We start from the raw sequence: 19,570 nt of genomic DNA, 5'->3' as shown, positions 1-19,570 counted from the left end.
TTAGAGCCGGCTGGCATTAGCTCTGTTGGACATGGGGGAAGCTTCCAGCAGCTGCTCACAGAAACCACCTCTGTGGCCGCTCCTGCTACCAAAGCCTTGCGATGCAGTCCCAATATGTGTGGCCAACTGCTTTTTCTCAGGAGCTCAGAATCTAAAAATAGCTTACAGTATTTTCTCTCACCAAATGGTTATACTTTTTTACATTGTAAGTTTTATTTCTTGTTAGGCAGTAATATGCCTCAGTCTAGGGGAGTGAAGATATAGACTGTTTACTTTTCTGTGAAGCCTCACGTTTACCTTGGATGGGTCAGTTATTCTGTCTTTGAGTTATCTATTTGAGATCTAACTGAAGACTTACATGGGAAATCCAGTATATCAAAGTTACGTTTGCTGCTGGTTTTTTGCATGGTGAGTTTTTTGTGCCAGTATTATCCCTGTGGACTGTTAAGTGTTGGATGAGGTAAGAGAGTCCTTTGTGCAGAGAAATTCTTATGGATAGCTGTCCTCTGAATTCAGTCTCTGAACGCAGCTGCTCAGGTCCCATTTTTGAACACCTATTGTGCTCACAAGCAAGCCAATAAAATCTCCCAGCCAGTTATAGCCAAGAATATTGACTTCTATAAAAGAATCCCATGTTCTGATGGCATGGGCAGCAGAAAGCCTTTGCTGTTTAGGACAGAGGATATTGTTCATACTTTTTAGCCGATAAATTAGATGGTGCCTGAAAAAATAAAGGGACACTGTTAGGCATAGAAGATGGCTTTCAACACTAAAGGATTTAAAACATTAAGTGTCTCAGTTGTTAAGAAAAGTAGGGAGTCTTTAAATCAATTTCATATCCCGCAGAGGCTTTGAAGGACAACAGATGTCGTATATGTCTCTTGTGAAGGGTGTAATCTGAAGTGTTTCAGACTTGTTAAGACTATTTCCTTGTAATAAACCTTGTAATTTGATTGACTCAAAACAGAATCATAGAACACTGCAGAGGGTCATGTAGCAGATTTTGTCTAACATTAGTCTTGCGCTGTGTCAGTGTTTACAGTGACAGTATAGTAGTGAAATGTAACTCAACGCAGCACATTTTTAGATGCCCATCTGTGATTTTTTTTTCTCCTCCAAAACTAGGAAAGACTGGCTCATTTAAAAGAGAAAACACATGTCAAGAATGAGTTAGTGTCATAACATTTTCAGTGTTCTCTGCCATTTGACTACATAGCCCTAAAGTAAGACATGGAGTAAAATGGAAGAAATAAATTCCACTCTCCTATTTTTGCCTTGTCCTTTAGTACAGAGAAGGACTAAATTAAGACAGTTGAAAACTAACAATTTAAAGTGGATAAATAGAATCACAAAATAACTTGGTCAGAAGAGACATTTAACTCCAAGAATGGAGACTGTGCAACTTCTTGTTTGACCACCCTTACAGTGGCAAAAGTATTTTCTTATATCTTGTCCATTGCTTTTTGTCCTATCACCGTGCACCTCTGGGATCAGTCTGTCTCTGTGTTCACCATACCTCCCCATTAGGTACATGGTTGTAGACCACAGTAAACTTTGCCATTGGCCTTTTCTTCTTGAGACAGAACAAACCCCCTTCCTTCAGCTTCTTCCCTTATGTCACGTGCTCCACTATGTCAATGTTTTGCGTTGTACTGAGGACCCCGGAACTGCACGTGGTACTCCAAATGCTGTCTGACAAGCACCAGCCAGAACGGAAGAACCATTTCTGCAGCCTGCCAGTTACACTCCTATTAACAAGCTGGCATGCAGCTGGCCATCACTGCTAACTCTTGTTAAACTCCTTGTCCACCAGGACACCCATGCCTTTCACTGCAAAGGTTCTCTATAGACAGCTGATCCTACCTGTGTTGTTGCCTGGTGTTCTCCTAGCCCAGATGCAGGACTTGGTATTATTGCCTGACTGGACTTCACAAACTTCCTGTCAGATCATCTTTCCAGCCTGTCCTTCTGTCTAGCATCTCTGTCCTCCAGTGGATCAGACGCTCCCCCAGTTTGGTGGTGTTAGCACACTTGCTGAACATGCTGGCCCATCATCCAGGGAAGAGTTTTAATGACTTGTATTGGTCCCTGAAGGAGACCACTGGTAACTAACTGACTGCTGGTTGGACTTTGTACTGCTGATCGCCATGCCTGAGCCCAACAGTCAGGTCCATTTTCTACCCACCTTGTTCACTTGTTCAGTCCATATCTCGTGATTTAGTTATGAGGACACTGTGAGAGTTTGTTGGAGGCCTTGCTAAAGTTGAGATACACAGCATCTGTCACTGCCTTTTCTGGAGACTGTGTCATCTCATCACAGAAAGCATTCAGGTCAAGAAGGGACTATTCACACTTGCAGGTCTGTGCTGGCTGTTCCCAATTGCCCTTTTTCTGCTTTATATGGTAATGGCTTCCAGGATTATTTTAATAATATTCCTGGAGTCTGACGTGGGGCAGACTAGCCCATAATTACCTGAATTTTTCTTGTTACCTTTCTTGAAGATGGGTGTGACAGTTGCCTTTCTATCATTGGAAATCTGTCACAATTGTCACAATCTTTCAGACATGGTGGCAGAATTACTGAACTGCTCTTTTGACACTCTTGGATGTGTCCCATGGACTTTTGTATGCCCAGCTGGCTTAAGTAGTCCCTAGCCCAGTCTTTTTACCCTGCCAGGTCTTGCTCCTCATAGCTTACTCCCAGGGCATCATTCCTGTTCCTGTAGTTGCAGATCTGCAGGCAGAGAAGGAAGCCTTAGTTCTGTCGTCAGAAGTCTTAAGTTTCTAGGGCTGTCTGGAGCTTTTAACAGGCAAATGTTGGGGCTCTTTCTACGTTCCCTGATTAATCTTTATAAGATTAGATGCTTCATCTATGACTTGATAATTTATCTTCGAGAAAGTGAATACCACAGCATAAGAATGGGATGATGTGCATCCTTTCTTCGTTATCAAAAGCACTTTGTGTCTGTTTTAGTTGTTCTCTGTGGGTTTTTTTTATGTGACAGCATTTTATGTCATCACATATATTTTGAGGTCAAATGAAGAGACAGGGGTTAATCTGCTGACAAAGTTCAACAGTACCAGCTAGAGATTGGCCTGAACTGAAATGAATTTGACTGTGGAGAAGGCAATGGCCAATTTGTTTTGCTGTCACATGATCCTCTTGCCTGAGTGGACGCTTGTTCTACATCTTCTCTGTTAGTGTACCTGGCTGCCCTCACTGTTTGAATAATAGCCGTACTTTTATAATTTCTCTTGCTTCATTTTCAGGTGTATCAGCTATGGAACTTACCAATTTCAGTTTGTACTGTGTTTATCACGTTTGCATGCTTTGAACAGAGAGATCCTTGCTTTTATGACCTGGCCTGGTCGTAGCAAAAGTACTGGAACTTCCTTGCCATAATGCAAGACCCTGTTCGGGCAATTTAGGAGCTCAAAGGATTACACTTGTCAGAGGAGAGAAATCTGTACATAAACACTATTAAGCATGGAGTTCTGTGGTTTGAAGGGCAGTCAGGCCTTCTTTGTTCATTAGTGTTTGTGTGTGGCATTTCTGGAGTAATAATGCACCCTCGGGTTCTTCATATGGGACTTCTGGCTTTACCAGGCTTTTGAAGCGAGTATCCTGTCTGCTTAGGTGAATTACCTTAGTTGAGGTTTTGAAGATGGGTCACAGGGGACTTGATCAGATGTCCTAGATGTTATCTTCAAGGATGATGTGCAGGTCAGTTGTGGGTTGATCATCTTGCTTTTTGTTAACATGCAAGGCATGTCTCAGAGCTTGCCTGAGTTCCGTCTCCCAGCAGTCCTTCTGCAGTTATGGAATAAGAGACTGCTCTATGCCTTTTCTCTGTTGCACTGTTACCTAGGGTACTCCAGGAGCTGTAATCGGACAGGGGCCTCTGATTTTTCTCAGACAAGGAGATGCATTGGCTGCATTGGATTATAGAGTTTTTAATTGCATAAAAAAGTAGTCAGATAGTCCTATTGAACTATTATCATATTAAATTCTAGTTGAATAAAAAGATGCTTATGAACTGAAAATCAGTGCTTCTTTCCCTTTTTTTTCCTCTTTTATCTCTGACAACATACTGTTTGGTGGTCTTTCTTTGAGCATAAAATGCAGTAGTTTCACTATAATGCTTCCGTCCTATAAGTTATGAAGCTATTGTTTGGAATCTCTTTATCGTTCATGCCTGAAGACTTCTACAAGAATAGGGAATCCATAAATTATGGGAATACTAACTGGAATTTGGAAAGTGGAGAGAAATTCGTAGTTCTTCCTTGCTGCATCCCACTCCTTCAGTGTGTTGATGCTGCAGGTGTCGACACTGATTTGACTTCTGCTGTTAAAATTGGTAAAATATCTCCCATGAAGGTTTCCTCCCTTCACACTCCCCAGTTCCACCCCCTCCATCTCAAATAGGTGTAGACTACTGCTAGAAAATTAGTGTATGTTACAGATGGAAGATGAGGCAGTACTGAATAACAGCCCAAATTTAAATATGCAAAGGGTGCCACCAGCAGTCAGTAGAAGGAAGTGGAGTGAAATAAAAAACAGTTGTAGGTAGCTCTGAAATTGTTTTATCCCTCAAAGGTAAAAGTTAATGATGCATAATGGCCCAGTGTCTTTTTTTGTAAGTATAAGTTGTTAATTATTTATTTTTTCCCTCAAGGTGAAACAATTGCACAGCTTACGGATGTGGCAAGCTTGGATCATCCAGAATCTGATAGCCATATAACAATCTTTACGGACAAAACGGGTGTGGTAAAAGCTGCAAGGTTGTTGCTTTCCTCTGTCACAAAGGTGCTGGTGTTAGCAGACAGAATTGTTATTAAGCAAATTATAACTTCCAGAAACAAGGTATTTGTAGCTTCTTTTTTGTTTTGTTTAACTGATAACTGGAGTCAATGTAAGAGTGGTGCTAAATGAAGTGGTATTTTTGTTCCATCTCTAGGGAAAGTGCAAAATAAAGAGTTAAAAATGAATGTTTTACACATGTTCACCTACCAGATATCTGAAAGGGGATGGCTGTAAGTCAGGAATAACAAAATAAGTTTTCAGTGACTGTCTACATTTTGTAACCTGTTTTGCTCTGTTGACTTAGTATGCTGGAGAAGATGCTGTATTACGGCTTATTTAAGTTTACTGCCAGGTGGAAAGTGTGTCTGTCAGTAAAATGGCCAATAAAGCTGCTACTTGCTAAGGGTAGGATGATTGTACTGTCAGGATCAAGACAAGGAGAGCACTGTGAATGTGTCTAGGCAAAAAAGCTGTGAGGAACACTGATAAAAGTCTGTGTTAGTGAAGTGAGGCTTACAGATTAAAAGTTTTTTGTGCAGTTTAACTTATGGCTTGAAACTACTTAGTTGATTTAAATAATGTATGAAGACCCATTTAACCTCAAATGTAATCTATTTCATGTACTGCACTGTCCTGACTGTAGGATATTCTTTCTTTTTTTCTCTCCCCTGATGTGCTAAAATGAAAATAGAAAAACCTCGTGTTTGAAAAATGAGAGCCTGTTAGGCTCTGGGTTTTTCCATTAATTTTCAACTTGTAATCCAGAGTAAAGCCCCTCTTTCCTCTTTTGACTTCTCATACTATCTCTCTTCCTTTGTCCCAGTTTGCTTTCCAGACGTGCTGATCTCTGTTTTGCAGCTTCTAGATCCAAGACACTTAGCTGAGTCCAGGATTCAAAAACTACGGAAATACCTGCTTCGGTCTGGCTTTAGACTTAGCAACACTCATCTGCTGTCTCAGTGCACTTTTCTTCTCCCAGTGGTTGGTGAATGTGACAGTGGTTTTATCAGTATGAATTTGCTGAAGTTACTTACAGGTTTGGTCTTTTCTTGGGCTGGAGACAAGAATGGTGCATTTAATACCTTTTGCTGCCTTTTGTGAGCTTTTCTTCTGCCCTTTTCTGCAGCCATGCAGTGATGTGAATTAATTTACTTTTCAAAAAGTGGCTGCTGTTAAGACAGATTTTAGACTACAGAGCAACTGTGCAAGTGCTTGTATCATGAAAGGATAAGGAGGGATATATCCTTTCAGCAGCAGGACAGTGGTTTATGATAGTCTTAAATATATACGAAACTGTTGTCATATATAAAGTGATATGAATATAGTAAGAATAGGCGCAGGATTTAATTTTGAAGGTATTTATAATGAAGTCTCATTTTCCAGAGTAAGCGTGTCTGACTGGTTGCCAGAGTCACCCTAGTCTTTGTGGTCTTTTGGGTTTTACTGCATTTTACACGTAATCTAAATGTGAGAATGTTGCCTTCTGTTTATGGTACCAATAGAGCAACACACATCTCTAGGACCAAAGTAAACAAATTATGATGTCTTATACAGGCATACCTTGGTATTTATAGAGTATGCTCCTGAAAAGTGCATCAGATACTGGTATGATTGATAGCGAAGCAATTCTTCCTGCAAGAAATATAGTGGTAGAGGGAGGATGTGGGAAGGGACTTCAGAAGTATACACAAATACTCAGAGACAGTGTAGTATAATACAGCATAGAGGAAAGGCAGGAGCAGGATGGTCAGTACTGCCAACTGGAGCAGATGCTGGTTTTTTGGGATGGGTCACTGTTCCAGAAGTTCTCAGCTGCATTTTCATTGTAGAGACTATATGCCCAATATCAAACTTTTAGTGCCAGTTAGCTTACTGCCTCTTTCTGAACACCTTAATTTTCATTGTTATAATCTTCCTCATACAAATCATGAGTAGTTAAGTCAACCAAGAGTGAAGAACAGAAAAACAGATTAGTGGTTGGATGTCCAATCTCATAGATTGCTGAAATGATGGAGATCATCTGGAATAGTGATCTGCTCCAGAACCCAGCCTCTGGTTGATGATCCCGATGATCCTTCCTGTTCCTGCTTCTGCATCCTCTGCACCATATATAGTGTCCCTGTGTTCTTAAACTTGTGTGCATTTCATAAGTCCCTGCCCACATCTTTCCTGCCTTACCAAATGTTTCACTGTCCATCAGACTTGGTTGCTGCATCAGTGAGCTTAACATCTTGCTCCGCTTACTGTCGTCAGTCAGGTTAGGAGTGCCAGAACAGTGAACAGGGAAGTGACAGATAGTGGGGGTGTTGCTGCACTGTGCGGATTGGATCAAAATATGGATGTGCCCTGAAGTGATGTCAGCCTACAACTGCTGTCTGAAAGGTGACATTCATAGAGCAGCAGTAGCTGTGTAATACTAAGTTCTAATTTAGGTATTAATAGGAACTCAGAGTCTTTATTGATACATATTTTTAACCTAGTATTTAAAAATGTGCATTTTAATTACTGTGTGTTCAGTGTTGAAGAAAGTTTAAAATGAAAAATTATGAAGATATCACAGGTATTTTGCATTTTAACAGCTTCTTAAATAAGCTTTAGGCAAATTTAGAGCTGTCTATATGGTTTTTCCCTGTATGTAGCTTCTTGGAATGTCAGCTCTGCCTGGAATGTCTAGAACTGTTAGCTGTAATGGAAATGTGTGTGCTTTCAGTGAAATTTTTGTTTGACAAGAGATTTGTCATGTCAGAAAAACTTGCAGAGTCACTTGCAACCAAGACCGTACTCATGAAGTGCTATGCTTGCTTAAACCAGGAGTGATTGAGCATAATTGTTATTATTTTTTTAATCCATTCTTAGAAGAGAAAGTTGGACCTTAACTTGTATGTTTGCTCTTTTCTCCACATACATTTTTCTACATCCTTGCGTTCACAGTCCTGTGGTTCTCTGCTTCTTCCATTATTGTACTGTTATTTTCACACCATCTTTGTGCAGCTTCCTTCCGAGTCATTCATATGCCAGCCTTGCTCACACATAAATAACCAAATCATGGAAGTTCCTGTTTCTGAGTATCTTATGGTATGCAGCCTTTGTGGAACTGGCTGCATGACGTAAGATACTCAGACACTGCAGTCTAATACTACATGATAAAGCAGTCAGTTCTACAGTACTCACAGGTTTTAAGGGAACATTTGCTTTACATGGATTATGAGACTGAGTAGCTGCTCTATTACAACAGAAGAGGTGCTTCTAGCAGGTTTTTCCTGGATTGCAGGGAAGGGGTAGTTTGTCGAAATCAGATATGTAGACTTCTTTTTTTAGTTGGGAGGGAACATACTTTTGGCATAGGAAAGGAAAAATAAGTTCAAGTTTGTCCCTTTCAAGTACAGGTTGTTAAATTTTCATGTGGTATCTTATCTCCAGTCTGAAACGCAATGAAGAACTGCTCTGACTCTTCCCTTCTGAAGACATTTAGAGATTTGAAAGATCGCTTTGGGATTAGCAACTATACCTCTAACCTGAAACACCCTAATGTTCATCTCTGTTATAAAGCATATTATAGTCACTTCATCAGGATAGCTTCAGTAATTTATAAACTGTATGATAATTTTTGCTGAATGTTTTAAAAAATGCTGATTTAGCATGCTTTTGTGTATTTTGCATAAGAGTTTGATACAGCTTGGGTTCGTTTAGTTCTCTGTTTTATACAGAGCTAAAAAAATATTCAGAGTTAGAGTAAGCTATTGTGGAAAGTACAAAACTATATATTAACTCATTTCTAACTTTTTTGTTTTCTTTTGTGGAATGCTGTTGCGTTTGGTTTTTTTGATGCACACAGCCGTTTGGTTTTAGACTTTGAAAGTTAATGCATCTGAAAATGAACTTTGAAATTGAGAGTTACAACATAGGAATATAGTCAGTATATTATTTTCAATTACTTATGTTTTTAAATTTAATGAGAGTAACAGTTTTCCTAAATCTGGGAACTGAATCCTGTAATACTGTTACTCTTGAAATTTGGAAAAGTGAGAAAGATGGTTTTTGAGGGTTGACAGCAAATGACTCATTTTGAATGAAGCATGATTATTAATTTAGAATTAATACTTAAATAGTGACCAAATATATACATTTTAAACAATATGATTTAGAAGTGTCTGCAAATAATATTTCTAGTTTAGTAATAACGTTTTCTGTTTAGCATCTTGATAATCTACAGTATTTTACCTTATCTTGCAGGTTCTTGCAACAATGGAACAACTAGAAAAAGTCAGTAGTTTCCAGGAGTTTGTACAAATATTCAGCCAGTTTGGAAATGAAATGGTAGAGTTTGCCCATTTAACTGGAGATCGGCAAAATGTAAGTGTTAATAAAAAGCTGTGAGAGATGGTGTAAAGTATCAGTTTCATCTGATTCACTGGAAGATTCGGGTTCTTCTGGGATGATTAACTACTACAAAACAAAACAGTTGCTGGTGTCCTGTGTCTGAAACCTAACTTCTTCTTGCTCCATCCAAAGGATATCTTTTGATTTTAAAGCTCATCCTGAGAAATATCACTGTATTGTTTGATCTGCATATCTCCCAGAAGCCTGGGTGCATGTTATTTGGGATGTCCTTTTGCTGCAGTCACTGTCTCCTGGCTTTAAGTTTTCTGGTTTATTATGCTGGTAGAGAATTTGTCTGTCATTACTTGACAGAAACATTTGATATTTGGACATTGTGAAGGGATATGAAAGTAGAGTAATTATTTTAGAAAACTCCAAACATTAAATCTTTAGATCCTAATAAAGCAATTGCTTAGTTTTTTAATTTATTTTTTATTATTCTGGAATATTTTTCTAGATTTAGGTCAAAACCTTCTTATGTTGCGGTAATGTTTTTTTTTACTTCTCTCTTGCAGCTACTCTTTCAAAGCCTTTAATTCATGCAGGAAGCTTTTTTGCTGCTACTTTCATGCAAATAAAACATTTGCTGAGGCTGAAGACTTATGCTGTGAGCTGTAGTTGCTTCCCCTTGGCAATCAAATTATCCATTGAGAATTGAAACAGGGTCTGATATAGATATACAGAGTCCCTAATCCAGCAAAATTCAGAATTCAATTTGTATGAACAATTGGCCAACTTCATGCATATAGAAGTAATTTTTTGTGATATGGCGTAGCATCCTTCAGATAAACTTGGAGAACTTTGCTAAAAACACATACTGCGCTCCTTTTGCTGGTGTGTGTTCGAAGTCTGCTAAGCACATGCTCAGTATCAAAGAATCAGTTCTGGAACAGCTACATATAATTGAAGGAAATACCTGCTTGGAAATTAACTCTGTTTTCCCTGAAGTATTCATAGTGTTTTTTTCTTGGAAAGAGAAGGGTATATTACTAGTAAGTGATACTCTTTTCAACTGTATCTGTGGGTTTTTTGTTGGGTGTTTTTTTGGTTTTGTTTGTTTTTTTTTAAACGTGCTGATCTTGATCTTAAAGATTTTTCTGTAGTTGCTAAACAAGTTTTTTATGAAAATGTCTAAGTGGACTGCTGCAGTGATTTATCTGGGGTTTTTTTATTGCTAATCTAAAGTAAATTTGGATTAATTCCATCCTGTATACTGTTCTCTTTTTAGCTGGTCCCATTCAGTTGCCTGTTTAACACTGAGATAGGACTCGGCTACCTTTGCTAGCATGGAGATCTTAGTCATAGCTTTAAGTTCTTTCTCTTGTTAGACCCTCTTACATGTTGAGGGTTAAATGTCTTGCTGCTCTTGCTCCCTCCCATCCCAATTTGGATACTACCTTCTTCCCTTTTGATGAAGTTTTCTGGGGGGTTATTTTGGTTTTGCAGGGATATCCCTGTCCCTGGAGAGTTCTTGAAAGTTCCTGTACTCGCTGCTTTTCTACAGAGGAATTGCTTTTTTTAGCCTGTTAAAACTTTCTTTATTACTGCTATATAGTAAATATAACACTCAAGTGGACACATTCATTTTATATTTCCTTCACTGCAGTACAATGAAAAGCTGTTGTTCTCTGTCTTACCCTCCTCCCATTCCAGAAAATATTTTTTCATTAGCTATTTTTTCCTCTCATTTTTCTGTTCTATGAATAATGCTGTATGATAAAGATAGCAACATTAGTGACAGTTTACATAACACACTCTGTATCTCTGAGATCTTCCTTCTTTGAAATCTGAATTAAATAGAGCCAAGAAGAAATGCATAAATTAAAATCTGTCTGAAAAGCAAGTTCTAGATCATGAGTTAGGCTGAAAATAGCAGCTGTCTGACATAAAGGAGCTTTCGCACAGCTTATCTATCTGCAAGAGTTTCCTTTTTCCAGTCTCACAAGCAGTGAACATTTTAGATACTGTGTAATATTTGGGTCATTTTTTCTTTTGGTGTTTAGGATTTGAAGGATGAGAAGAAAAAGGCTAGAATGGCAGCATCCAGGGCTGTTCTTGAGAAGTGCACCATGATGCTCCTAACTGCTTCAAAGGTGAGTGAGTATGCACGCTCTTACACGACTTGGATAAATTAGAGTATGGCATCTTGCGTGATAGCTGACTCCTCTTTCTCAGCCCCCCTTTAAACTTCGTGCTAAAGATGGGTGTACGACTAAAGAATGAGTTGAGGAAAATCTATATTCGGAGTAACAGTATGAATTCTACTTAACACAGTATCAATTTAACAAAAAGAATTTATCATATTCTAACATGTTCTTTAGACTTGCCTTAGCAGAAAGCATTCATTTCGCTATACTCCATACGGACTCTTTCATAATCGTTACTGTGCTTTCTTTACAAAGACTTGTCTGAGGCATCCAGACTGTGAATCTGCTCGTATAAACAAAGATGGAGTTTTTCATCGGATGAGATTAGCTTTGGAACAAGTAATAGAAATTGTAACTGACTCTAGACCAAATGGAGAAAATGAAATGGCCCCCATCAGCATATATTCTGGCATCAAAGAATTCAAGGTAAGAGTAGGAATAGTGTTGTTTTCTACAGCCTAGTAAATTACCTCAAAACTAGAAATTTGAACAACAACAACAAAAAAGTTTAAGTCCCCAATGGTGGAGCTGCATCTTTTCAGCAGTGTTAACTTAAATAACTGTCCCAAAATGTTAGAGAATCTGACCAGAGGTGATTATAGTTTCATTGTCATTGCCAAAACACACCTTCTGATACTTGCTACCTTCTCCTGAATCAGAATACATTCAGAACTCAAATGTTTTGTTGAGGTGATGCCTGGAATGTTGAATAAACTTAAGTATAAGTATACCAATCAGAACTTTATTAAAACAGTTGTTGAAGAATTCTTGCTTTGTAATTGGTAGTATTTTTAAAACTGCACACAAAAATATTCATCCAAGCATTTAAGAGCAAACTGTTATTCAGAGAAAATGTTCTGAATTGAAAATGTATCTTGTAGATCAGTCTATTTTTCTTGATAAAGGCTTTTCTGAATTTCATACTCCATTATGAACGGTTAATGAACCACCATGTCATATATCTTTGGAGTCTGTCACTGATTTTACTATTATTTTTATTTGTGTGTTTCCCCCCCTCCTTTTAGAATTTGGTTGAAACTTTTGCAAAGTACCTCAAAATATCCAATTTGCTACTTAAATTTTTAGAAAAATACTCCAAATAGATTATATGGATGTGGAAAGATCAAACAAAAATCTGAATACACAATTAATTTCTGAAACTTAATGAACTTAAACTTTTTATTGACAGCAGTAGAACAGTAATGTATTTGCTGTTACTTCTGTTAAGTGGCCAGTAATTTGCTACTGGTATTGTTACATTAAAAAAAAAAATCCCAAACCCTAAACCGGATGTCTGGATACAAGCAAATTGTTGGATTAATTTGAAAATAAATGAATAATAAAAAAAAAGCACTGACAAGAAAAACAAAATGTGAAATGCATCTGCTTGCTCCATTTGCATCGCAACTGTATAACCACATGAATTCTCAAGGAACTGATATGCTTCTTTTTCAGAATAAGGTGGAGGGCCTTCGTGAAAATCTTTATTTTCTCTCAAAAGAGAACCTTTCAACAATGCTGGAAGTTATCCTGGAACATACGGAGGACTTCACAGACTCTGCCTATACCAGTCACGAGCACAGAGAACACATTCTGGAGCTGTCTAAACAGGCTAAAATGGAACTAGAGCAGCTGGTTTCAGTGTGGATGCAAGCTGTAAGAGCTTTTTAGCAAAGTAAATCTTTTCACCTCTACTTTGGAAAGAAATTTTTAATGCGGTGTTTCTGCTGGTCTAGGGAGAGAGAACTGTGTGTGTTCCTGACAGTAAGCTGATCAAGGAAGCTGGAGTTTGTTCTGTGCTTCTTCAGCTTTGATACCTTCCGTCCTCCCCCTGCCCCAGTGGTAGTGCTTCACTGATTCTTTGATGGCCAAATTAGGCTACTGGTGTAAGTGGAAACAAGAAGGCCAATGGAAGTATTGTGGCCCTGTGTATTTATCATACTGTCTTAAATAGTTAGGTCTTTTGGCTGAGTAGTTCAGAGGCTGCAGTTGTCTGGATCCCATGGCAGTGACCACAGTTTGTTTCTTATTTTCAACAGAATGTTGAACACACTAAACTGTCGAAAAGAGAAATATTCTAAAAAATTGACTGTTTTTTTTAATCTTGTGGAGAGAGGAGACAGAGGAAAGAGACAGTAAGACTTAGGGGGAATTTTTGTTTCTCCTTTTAACAAGATTTAAGTAGTAGGTATTTTTCCTATTTAGAGAAGAAGCACTTGAAGCCTCCCTTTGTCACTTGTCTTATCTTGTTCCTTGTACACGACAGAAGATACATGCAAAAGGGGGAGGAAAAGCAGAGGTGGAAAATGCAGCTTGTGTTTCTGATGCTGACTCTGAAATATGGCAGATATGTACTAGTATAGGATACCTGCTTAACTGAGTGTATTACTTACAACAAAGCATTTTTGTTCCTTTCCTCCTCTTTGAGTCAGATGCTGCAGGCAGGTGTTCTTAATGCAGTAGTGCAGTTTGAAGAACATATAAATCTTATTGGTAATACAGACTGTTGCTATTACAAAGACACATATAGAATATTAGTTGCATAGAATCCCGTAACTATAAGAAACTAAAACTGTGTTTAGCTTGGTGTTGGTGGTTAGGCCTGGTAGGCAGCAATAGGTAACACATCCCTGTGTTGTCAACACTGTTGTTACCACAAATCCAAAACAGCACTGTCACTGTACCAGATACTATGAAGAAAATTAATTCTGTCCCAGCCAAAACCACTACACTTAGGTATTTCTAAGCTGTATTACTGGTGGAAACTGATCACCTGTAGATAATTTACATGCTGCATTTCAAGTGATAGAAATGAGAGCGTAGTACAAGACTATGCATATATATGATCCGTGAAAATACTTGGGCGTGCACGTGGGTGCTTATGCATGAAGTAATTTCATTAATAAATAACCCAGCCTAGCTGTGACTGAAGACTCAGTAAGCCGATAAAATAGCATCAGCTCACTGAAGTGGCTTTTTAGTTTCAGCTGAATAGCTTCATTGGAGGGTGAATATTTTCTTGTCATTGAAGTGGCATTGTTGATTTAAAAAAAAAAAATTACAATATTATTGTGCCTTGGGGATACATGAACTGGGGGATGTGTAAAGCTCTTAGTGACCAATTATTTCTCTTTCCACTCGCCATATTTCCCTTTAGATAGCAGAGTGACTGTGAGTCTTCAGTGAAGAGTGTATATTAAAACAGAAGTGTCTGGCAGCGTAGGTCAAGTCTAAATTAGACTGGTATTACTGATCTGCTCTCATTTGTAGTATTATACGTTCATGAAAACTAGCTGGAGCACAAGAAATAATCTAATGCTATCGACTGAATTTTAAATTTCTGAAGTCTTTCCTGTATATGTTTGAGCTCATAAGATTGCAAGCTACTGTCCTGTTGTAGGTTTTCCTGTAACCTTATTTTGGCTAGACAATTCCTTCACTTGCATTTATAAAAAAAAAAAAAAAAAAAAAAAATTGCTTATAGGAGCAAAAATGTATACAATAAATATGTAAAAGAAATCAAAAGGACACTGTAGTGAGTGTAAAACATTATGCTCCTTGCATTAAAGGAGTTTTTGTGATGTTACACTTTTACACAAGTTACTTAAGGAAAGCATTAAATTTGAGGGACAGGTAGCTTTGAGACTTAGAACAGATAAGAATACCTGAGAAAATGATCATATTGGCTTGGCTAGGGTTTTTTTTCCCTTTAAATAAAGTGGAGGGTGTGCATGTCTATACCTACACACGTTTTGTGTGCGTATGTTCGTGTTAATTTAGACTCTGAGGGACTAATGCTTTTGCAGCTATTACCATGTTAATGGTCCCACCTAGGATAATTGTTTCCAATATATTTAGGAGGAGAATGCAAAATCTCTGCTACTTAACTCTTTTCTCGGTGTATGTCTCTTGACATTGGGGTTGTTCTATAGATAGGTGCGATTTGCAGAAGTGGGACCTCTGTCTTGAAGTTACCTCAAGAAAATGTTGTTAGCTACTGTACTTGTTTAAATTAGACAATGATCTACAGTCTTATAAGGATGTTTTAAGTAATCTTTTTGTAATTCAATATAGAACAGTTGGTATAACATTTTAGGTACCATTTTATTTTAAAAGGGTTTAAGAAAAAAAAAAAGGGTCTTAAACTGTTTTTCTACTTCAGGTTTTTTACACAGAACATTTTTGGAAGTTGTAAAGCTTAAGGAAACTCTTTTCCTGAAAAGAGCTCAGTGAGGTTCAGAAATTCCTGTTGAACAGAGGCAGTCAATTATCTTGATCACTATTATTTTTATATTTGATTTGGGGATAAATGTTTCTATAAAAGAATTTCTCCAGTAAAATATGCACAGGATATATGAATGAAAACATCACATCTAGAAAGGAAAGGTTGTCTTCTAAAGCAATTTGAAGTAATGACACATGTGAAAGTGGGATTTGCTGGGGTTTTTGTGTAACGTTTTGTTGGTTGCCTTCTTTGTCTTATAGCAAAACCAGAAGACAAAGGATCTCATGGAAGACTTGGAATTAGCCATTTTAAAAACATGCCAGTGCATGAATGAACTTAAAAGAGAGGTAAGTCTAGTTTAAGCAAGCATAATCTGAATAAAAGCTTGAATTTCTTACTTGTTCTATGTGAAGTTGTAAAATAGGATCCTGTACCCAAAAAGGCTAATATCTATTTATAGACAAGAGTAGCTAAATCTGAGTTACATTAGGGAGCTAGTATGCAGTCATCTTCTGTGTCCTTACTTAGAACTGGCTAGAAATCTGTTGGATGCATAGGCTCTTTGCTAACTCTGACAACCAAAAAAAAAAAAAAAAAAAAAGGTGTTTGGAAGTACTAAGTATATAATAATTACTTTAAATGTAAAGGCTAAACTTTCCTCTTGGGTCCATGCATCACTGTTTTAAATAGTCGGGTATTTTTCTAGACAGTTGGCAGCTGTGTATGTGCTTGTTGTAAATCATTCTTTTCCGAAATGCAGGCATGCTGGATGTCACCTTAAATACATGTAGGAGATAGCTGCCCCATTTGGTACATGGGATGGACTGCACTTACTGGTCAGGGTTCTTCCCCCTGCTATTAACAGATAGCATTAGTGCCTTGTCTGTTCCATAGGTTTCAGCCAAATGCAGAATTACTGGTTTCTGGCAGCTTCCAAAATACATGCAAAGCATTCAGATACCTTTTCAACCACTTTATATTATTGTTCCTTTAAACAAATGGAGAAATGAAGACTCAGGACAGTGAAGGTTTCAATACTAAGCTACAGATTAACGCAAAGATGTTAAAGCATGGTGAACTGAGCTCTCAGCTGCTATAACTGGAAAACCTCAAGTGCTCAAAAATCACGGTGCTTATTTTTTAATAGAGGCAAAATCATAGCATCATTTAGGTTGTAAAAGACTTTTAGATCATTTGAGTCCAACTGCAAACCTAACACTTCCAAGTCCACCACTAAACCGTGTCCTTAGGCACCACATCTACATGTCTGTTAAATACCTCTAGGGGTGGTGACTCCACCACTTCCCTGGGCAGCCTGTTCCAATGCTTGACAACCCTTTCAGTGAAGAAATTTTTCCTAATATCCAATCTAAACCTCCCCTGGCACAATTTGAGGCCATTTCCTCTCATCCTATCACTTGTTACTTCGGAAAAAAGACCAACACTCACCCCGCTACAACCTCCTTTCAGGTAGCTGTAGAGTGCAGTAAGTTGCCCCCTCAGCCTCCTCTTCTCCAGACTAAACAAACCCAGTTCCCTCAGCTGCTCCTCATAAGACTTTCGTCTTCCAGATTATAATTCCTGCAGCTATTCTGAAGTTTTGAACAGTGCTTTGACTCTGTCAGTTGCAGTGAAGTGCTTTGTACTTCTGTTGTCAGGCAGTGTTAATGGAGGAAGTCCGTAGCAGAGCTTTTCTGGAGTGACATTCAGCTGCTTTAACTGTAAGATCCTCTTTTTTGAGTAGCATTGTTCCTGTGTGCTGAATGAGGAGGAAGGGTTCCCAGTCAAACTAGTATGCAACTATGTAATTGCATAGATCATAAAGCCAAAGGTGGCTGGATTATAGTATGTGGAAGAAACCATTATTATCATCTTGTATTTTCTTGCAGCTCCATAAATGTAAATCGTTGCATATTGTCCTGCTCACAGGTTTCTATTTATGAAAATGGCATGCAACAAAGACTACACATTTACCACACTTTCAGTTAAAGAATTTTGTCAGGTGACATTAATAAAAAATTAGCTTCTGTAAACCAGCTAAGAGAGTTAAAAGCAATGCAGGTAAAAATGTAGCATGCTGGTGTAGAAATTGTGGAGCAAATTGAGTGGGTGTGGATTTAACAGATGCTAAGTTCTGTATGACTTGCTTTGGTGACCTGTAGAGTATGAAAGCTTGCTTAGTAAGAGCTTTTCTAAAATGCACAGGATTCATGCTACTTATTAGTGGAAAATTCAGAGTATTATGTCATTTTCCTTGTTCTCCATGTAGCTGTTGGCTTGATCCCAGAGTAGCCATGTACATGACTGAGAAGGACTGTCCTGTCAGTCTGATTTGTGGTGGTGTAGTGTATCAGTCAGTAACCAGGCTTTCTATTGGTGAAATGAAGTATTGTGACTCTAATTAAAATGTTTTTGGGAGCCTGGGTGGCTGAGAACACAAGACAGTCTTGTTAAAAGTAGCTGTTTCCCATCTCTTCATTTTATGCAAGAAACAAGAGGTATGTTCCTTCCTTGAGATTATTTTCCTGCTAATGATCAGAGACAGCATTAAGTAGAAGTAAATTTCTCTTTTAGATCCGGATGAAAAGAATCTCGGATGAAAAGGTAATCTCTCTGTAGGCTATATATAAATGAGAATTGCCAGTTCCTACTCTTAACATTACAAGCCCTGCAGATATCCTTTATTCACAGCTAACTTCATTTCTGAGATTAGTGATTTATGCCAATTTTTAATGGCATGCAAGCAACACTATGTAAATAGTTTATAACAGGTTTTCAGGGCTTTTTTTTTCCTTTCTCTAAAAAACAGTGGCAGCAGGTTTTGAGGCAACAATTCAGGTTTCTTGAATGAAATTAAAAACAAAATTTAAAAAAACACCCACCCCCACTCCCCAAAAAAAAACCAACCCACCAAAAAACAAAGCAAACAACCCCCAAAACCCTCTTAATTCTGGACTGCACAAGAAGTGCTGCCAGGGAAAGAGGGGAGGGCGAAATAGGTAGAGTCCAGTGGAATAAAAAATACATACCATTCTAGTAAACATGCTCTTCCCTACAGAGTCAAGGCCCACTAGTGTCACAACTTCAAGCTCATTGCATTTATGAGAGCTTGAAAACTAACTTTTTTCTTGGACAGCGAAGTTTGTTGTGTATTCAGTGCAGTCCAGCAAAGTGAGCATAGCATTAAAAGACTCATAACAGTCTTATGAGCCTAAGGAAAACAGCATGTAAGAATGCTATGCTCTTTCTAAAATAGGTTATTTTGGTTTTACCTATGTTTTTAAAATGGGGCCAATTACAGTGTGTAGGTAAACCTCCTGTGACTAGTCACTAGAACTAGCAGCAGCTGTTGCTGGTAGCTGTTGGCAAGCAGAGTCCTGCACAGCACAATTTCAGCAGATCCATGGGTTGGAAAGTGTGCCTGGGTTTAGGGATATGTTTTCAGGGGAAGCTTCTCCTTGCTTGTTGGGAGTGTGGGGAGAGTGTTTGAGACCTCTCCAAGACCCATCTCTGGCTTCAGTTTCCTTGCAGAAAAGATGCTTTTTATTTTTTCAAGGCTGTATCACAGGCTGGTATATTGAGACTTTTCTTTGCATCACTGAGAATACAGTTTATTCATAGGAACTTAATTTCTGATACATTATAAACTCAGGTGCTGTGTGGCTTCAGTCTGATTCTGTTAATATGTTTTCTTTGTGAGAAGTGGTCATTGTGCTGTGCTTATGCTGAACTCAGTGCCCCAAAAATTCATGCACCTGTTTTTCTCCCAGCTGTAACATCATCAGAAAGCAGCAGTGTGACAACTTCGTGTTCTCATTTTACCCAGCTGCTCTTTTGTTTCTCTTCATATTTGGTTGTGGGTTTGTTTTTTTTTTGGAGTGCAGTGGATTTTAGCTGTGAAGAGTAATTGAAGAATTAAAGCCCCAGATAATATGTGGGCTGTACGTGAGCTTTCAGGGCAGTAAATTTTTTGCTTCTTGGAAAAATCAATCTGTCTGTTAAAGTTATTTGACT

General features: G+C 38.2%; 1 protein-coding gene across 2 annotated transcripts in view; it reads left to right on the top strand.

The window, feature by feature from the left end:
* The window catches only part of CTNNAL1 (catenin alpha like 1), a 59,691-nt gene that overhangs the window by 21,469 nt on the left and 18,652 nt on the right, over positions 1 to 19,570 (top strand). For both annotated transcript variants that reach the window (XM_075416657.1, XM_075416658.1), the window contains exons 3-8: positions 4,677 to 4,864; positions 9,038 to 9,157; positions 11,188 to 11,277; positions 11,587 to 11,757; positions 12,787 to 12,987; positions 15,817 to 15,903. In XM_075416657.1, coding sequence (XP_075272772.1) covers positions 4,677 to 4,864; positions 9,038 to 9,157; positions 11,188 to 11,277; positions 11,587 to 11,757; positions 12,787 to 12,987; positions 15,817 to 15,903 — 857 coding nt within the window. The remainder of the gene's footprint in view (positions 1 to 4,676; positions 4,865 to 9,037; positions 9,158 to 11,187; positions 11,278 to 11,586; positions 11,758 to 12,786; positions 12,988 to 15,816; positions 15,904 to 19,570) is intronic.

The sequence above is a fragment of the Opisthocomus hoazin genome, chromosome 3 (genome assembly GCF_030867145.1).
Source record: "Opisthocomus hoazin isolate bOpiHoa1 chromosome 3, bOpiHoa1.hap1, whole genome shotgun sequence".
In the NCBI taxonomy this organism is placed as follows: Eukaryota; Metazoa; Chordata; class Aves; order Opisthocomiformes; family Opisthocomidae; genus Opisthocomus; species Opisthocomus hoazin.
This window is presented reverse-complemented; position numbering and strand designations above follow the sequence as displayed.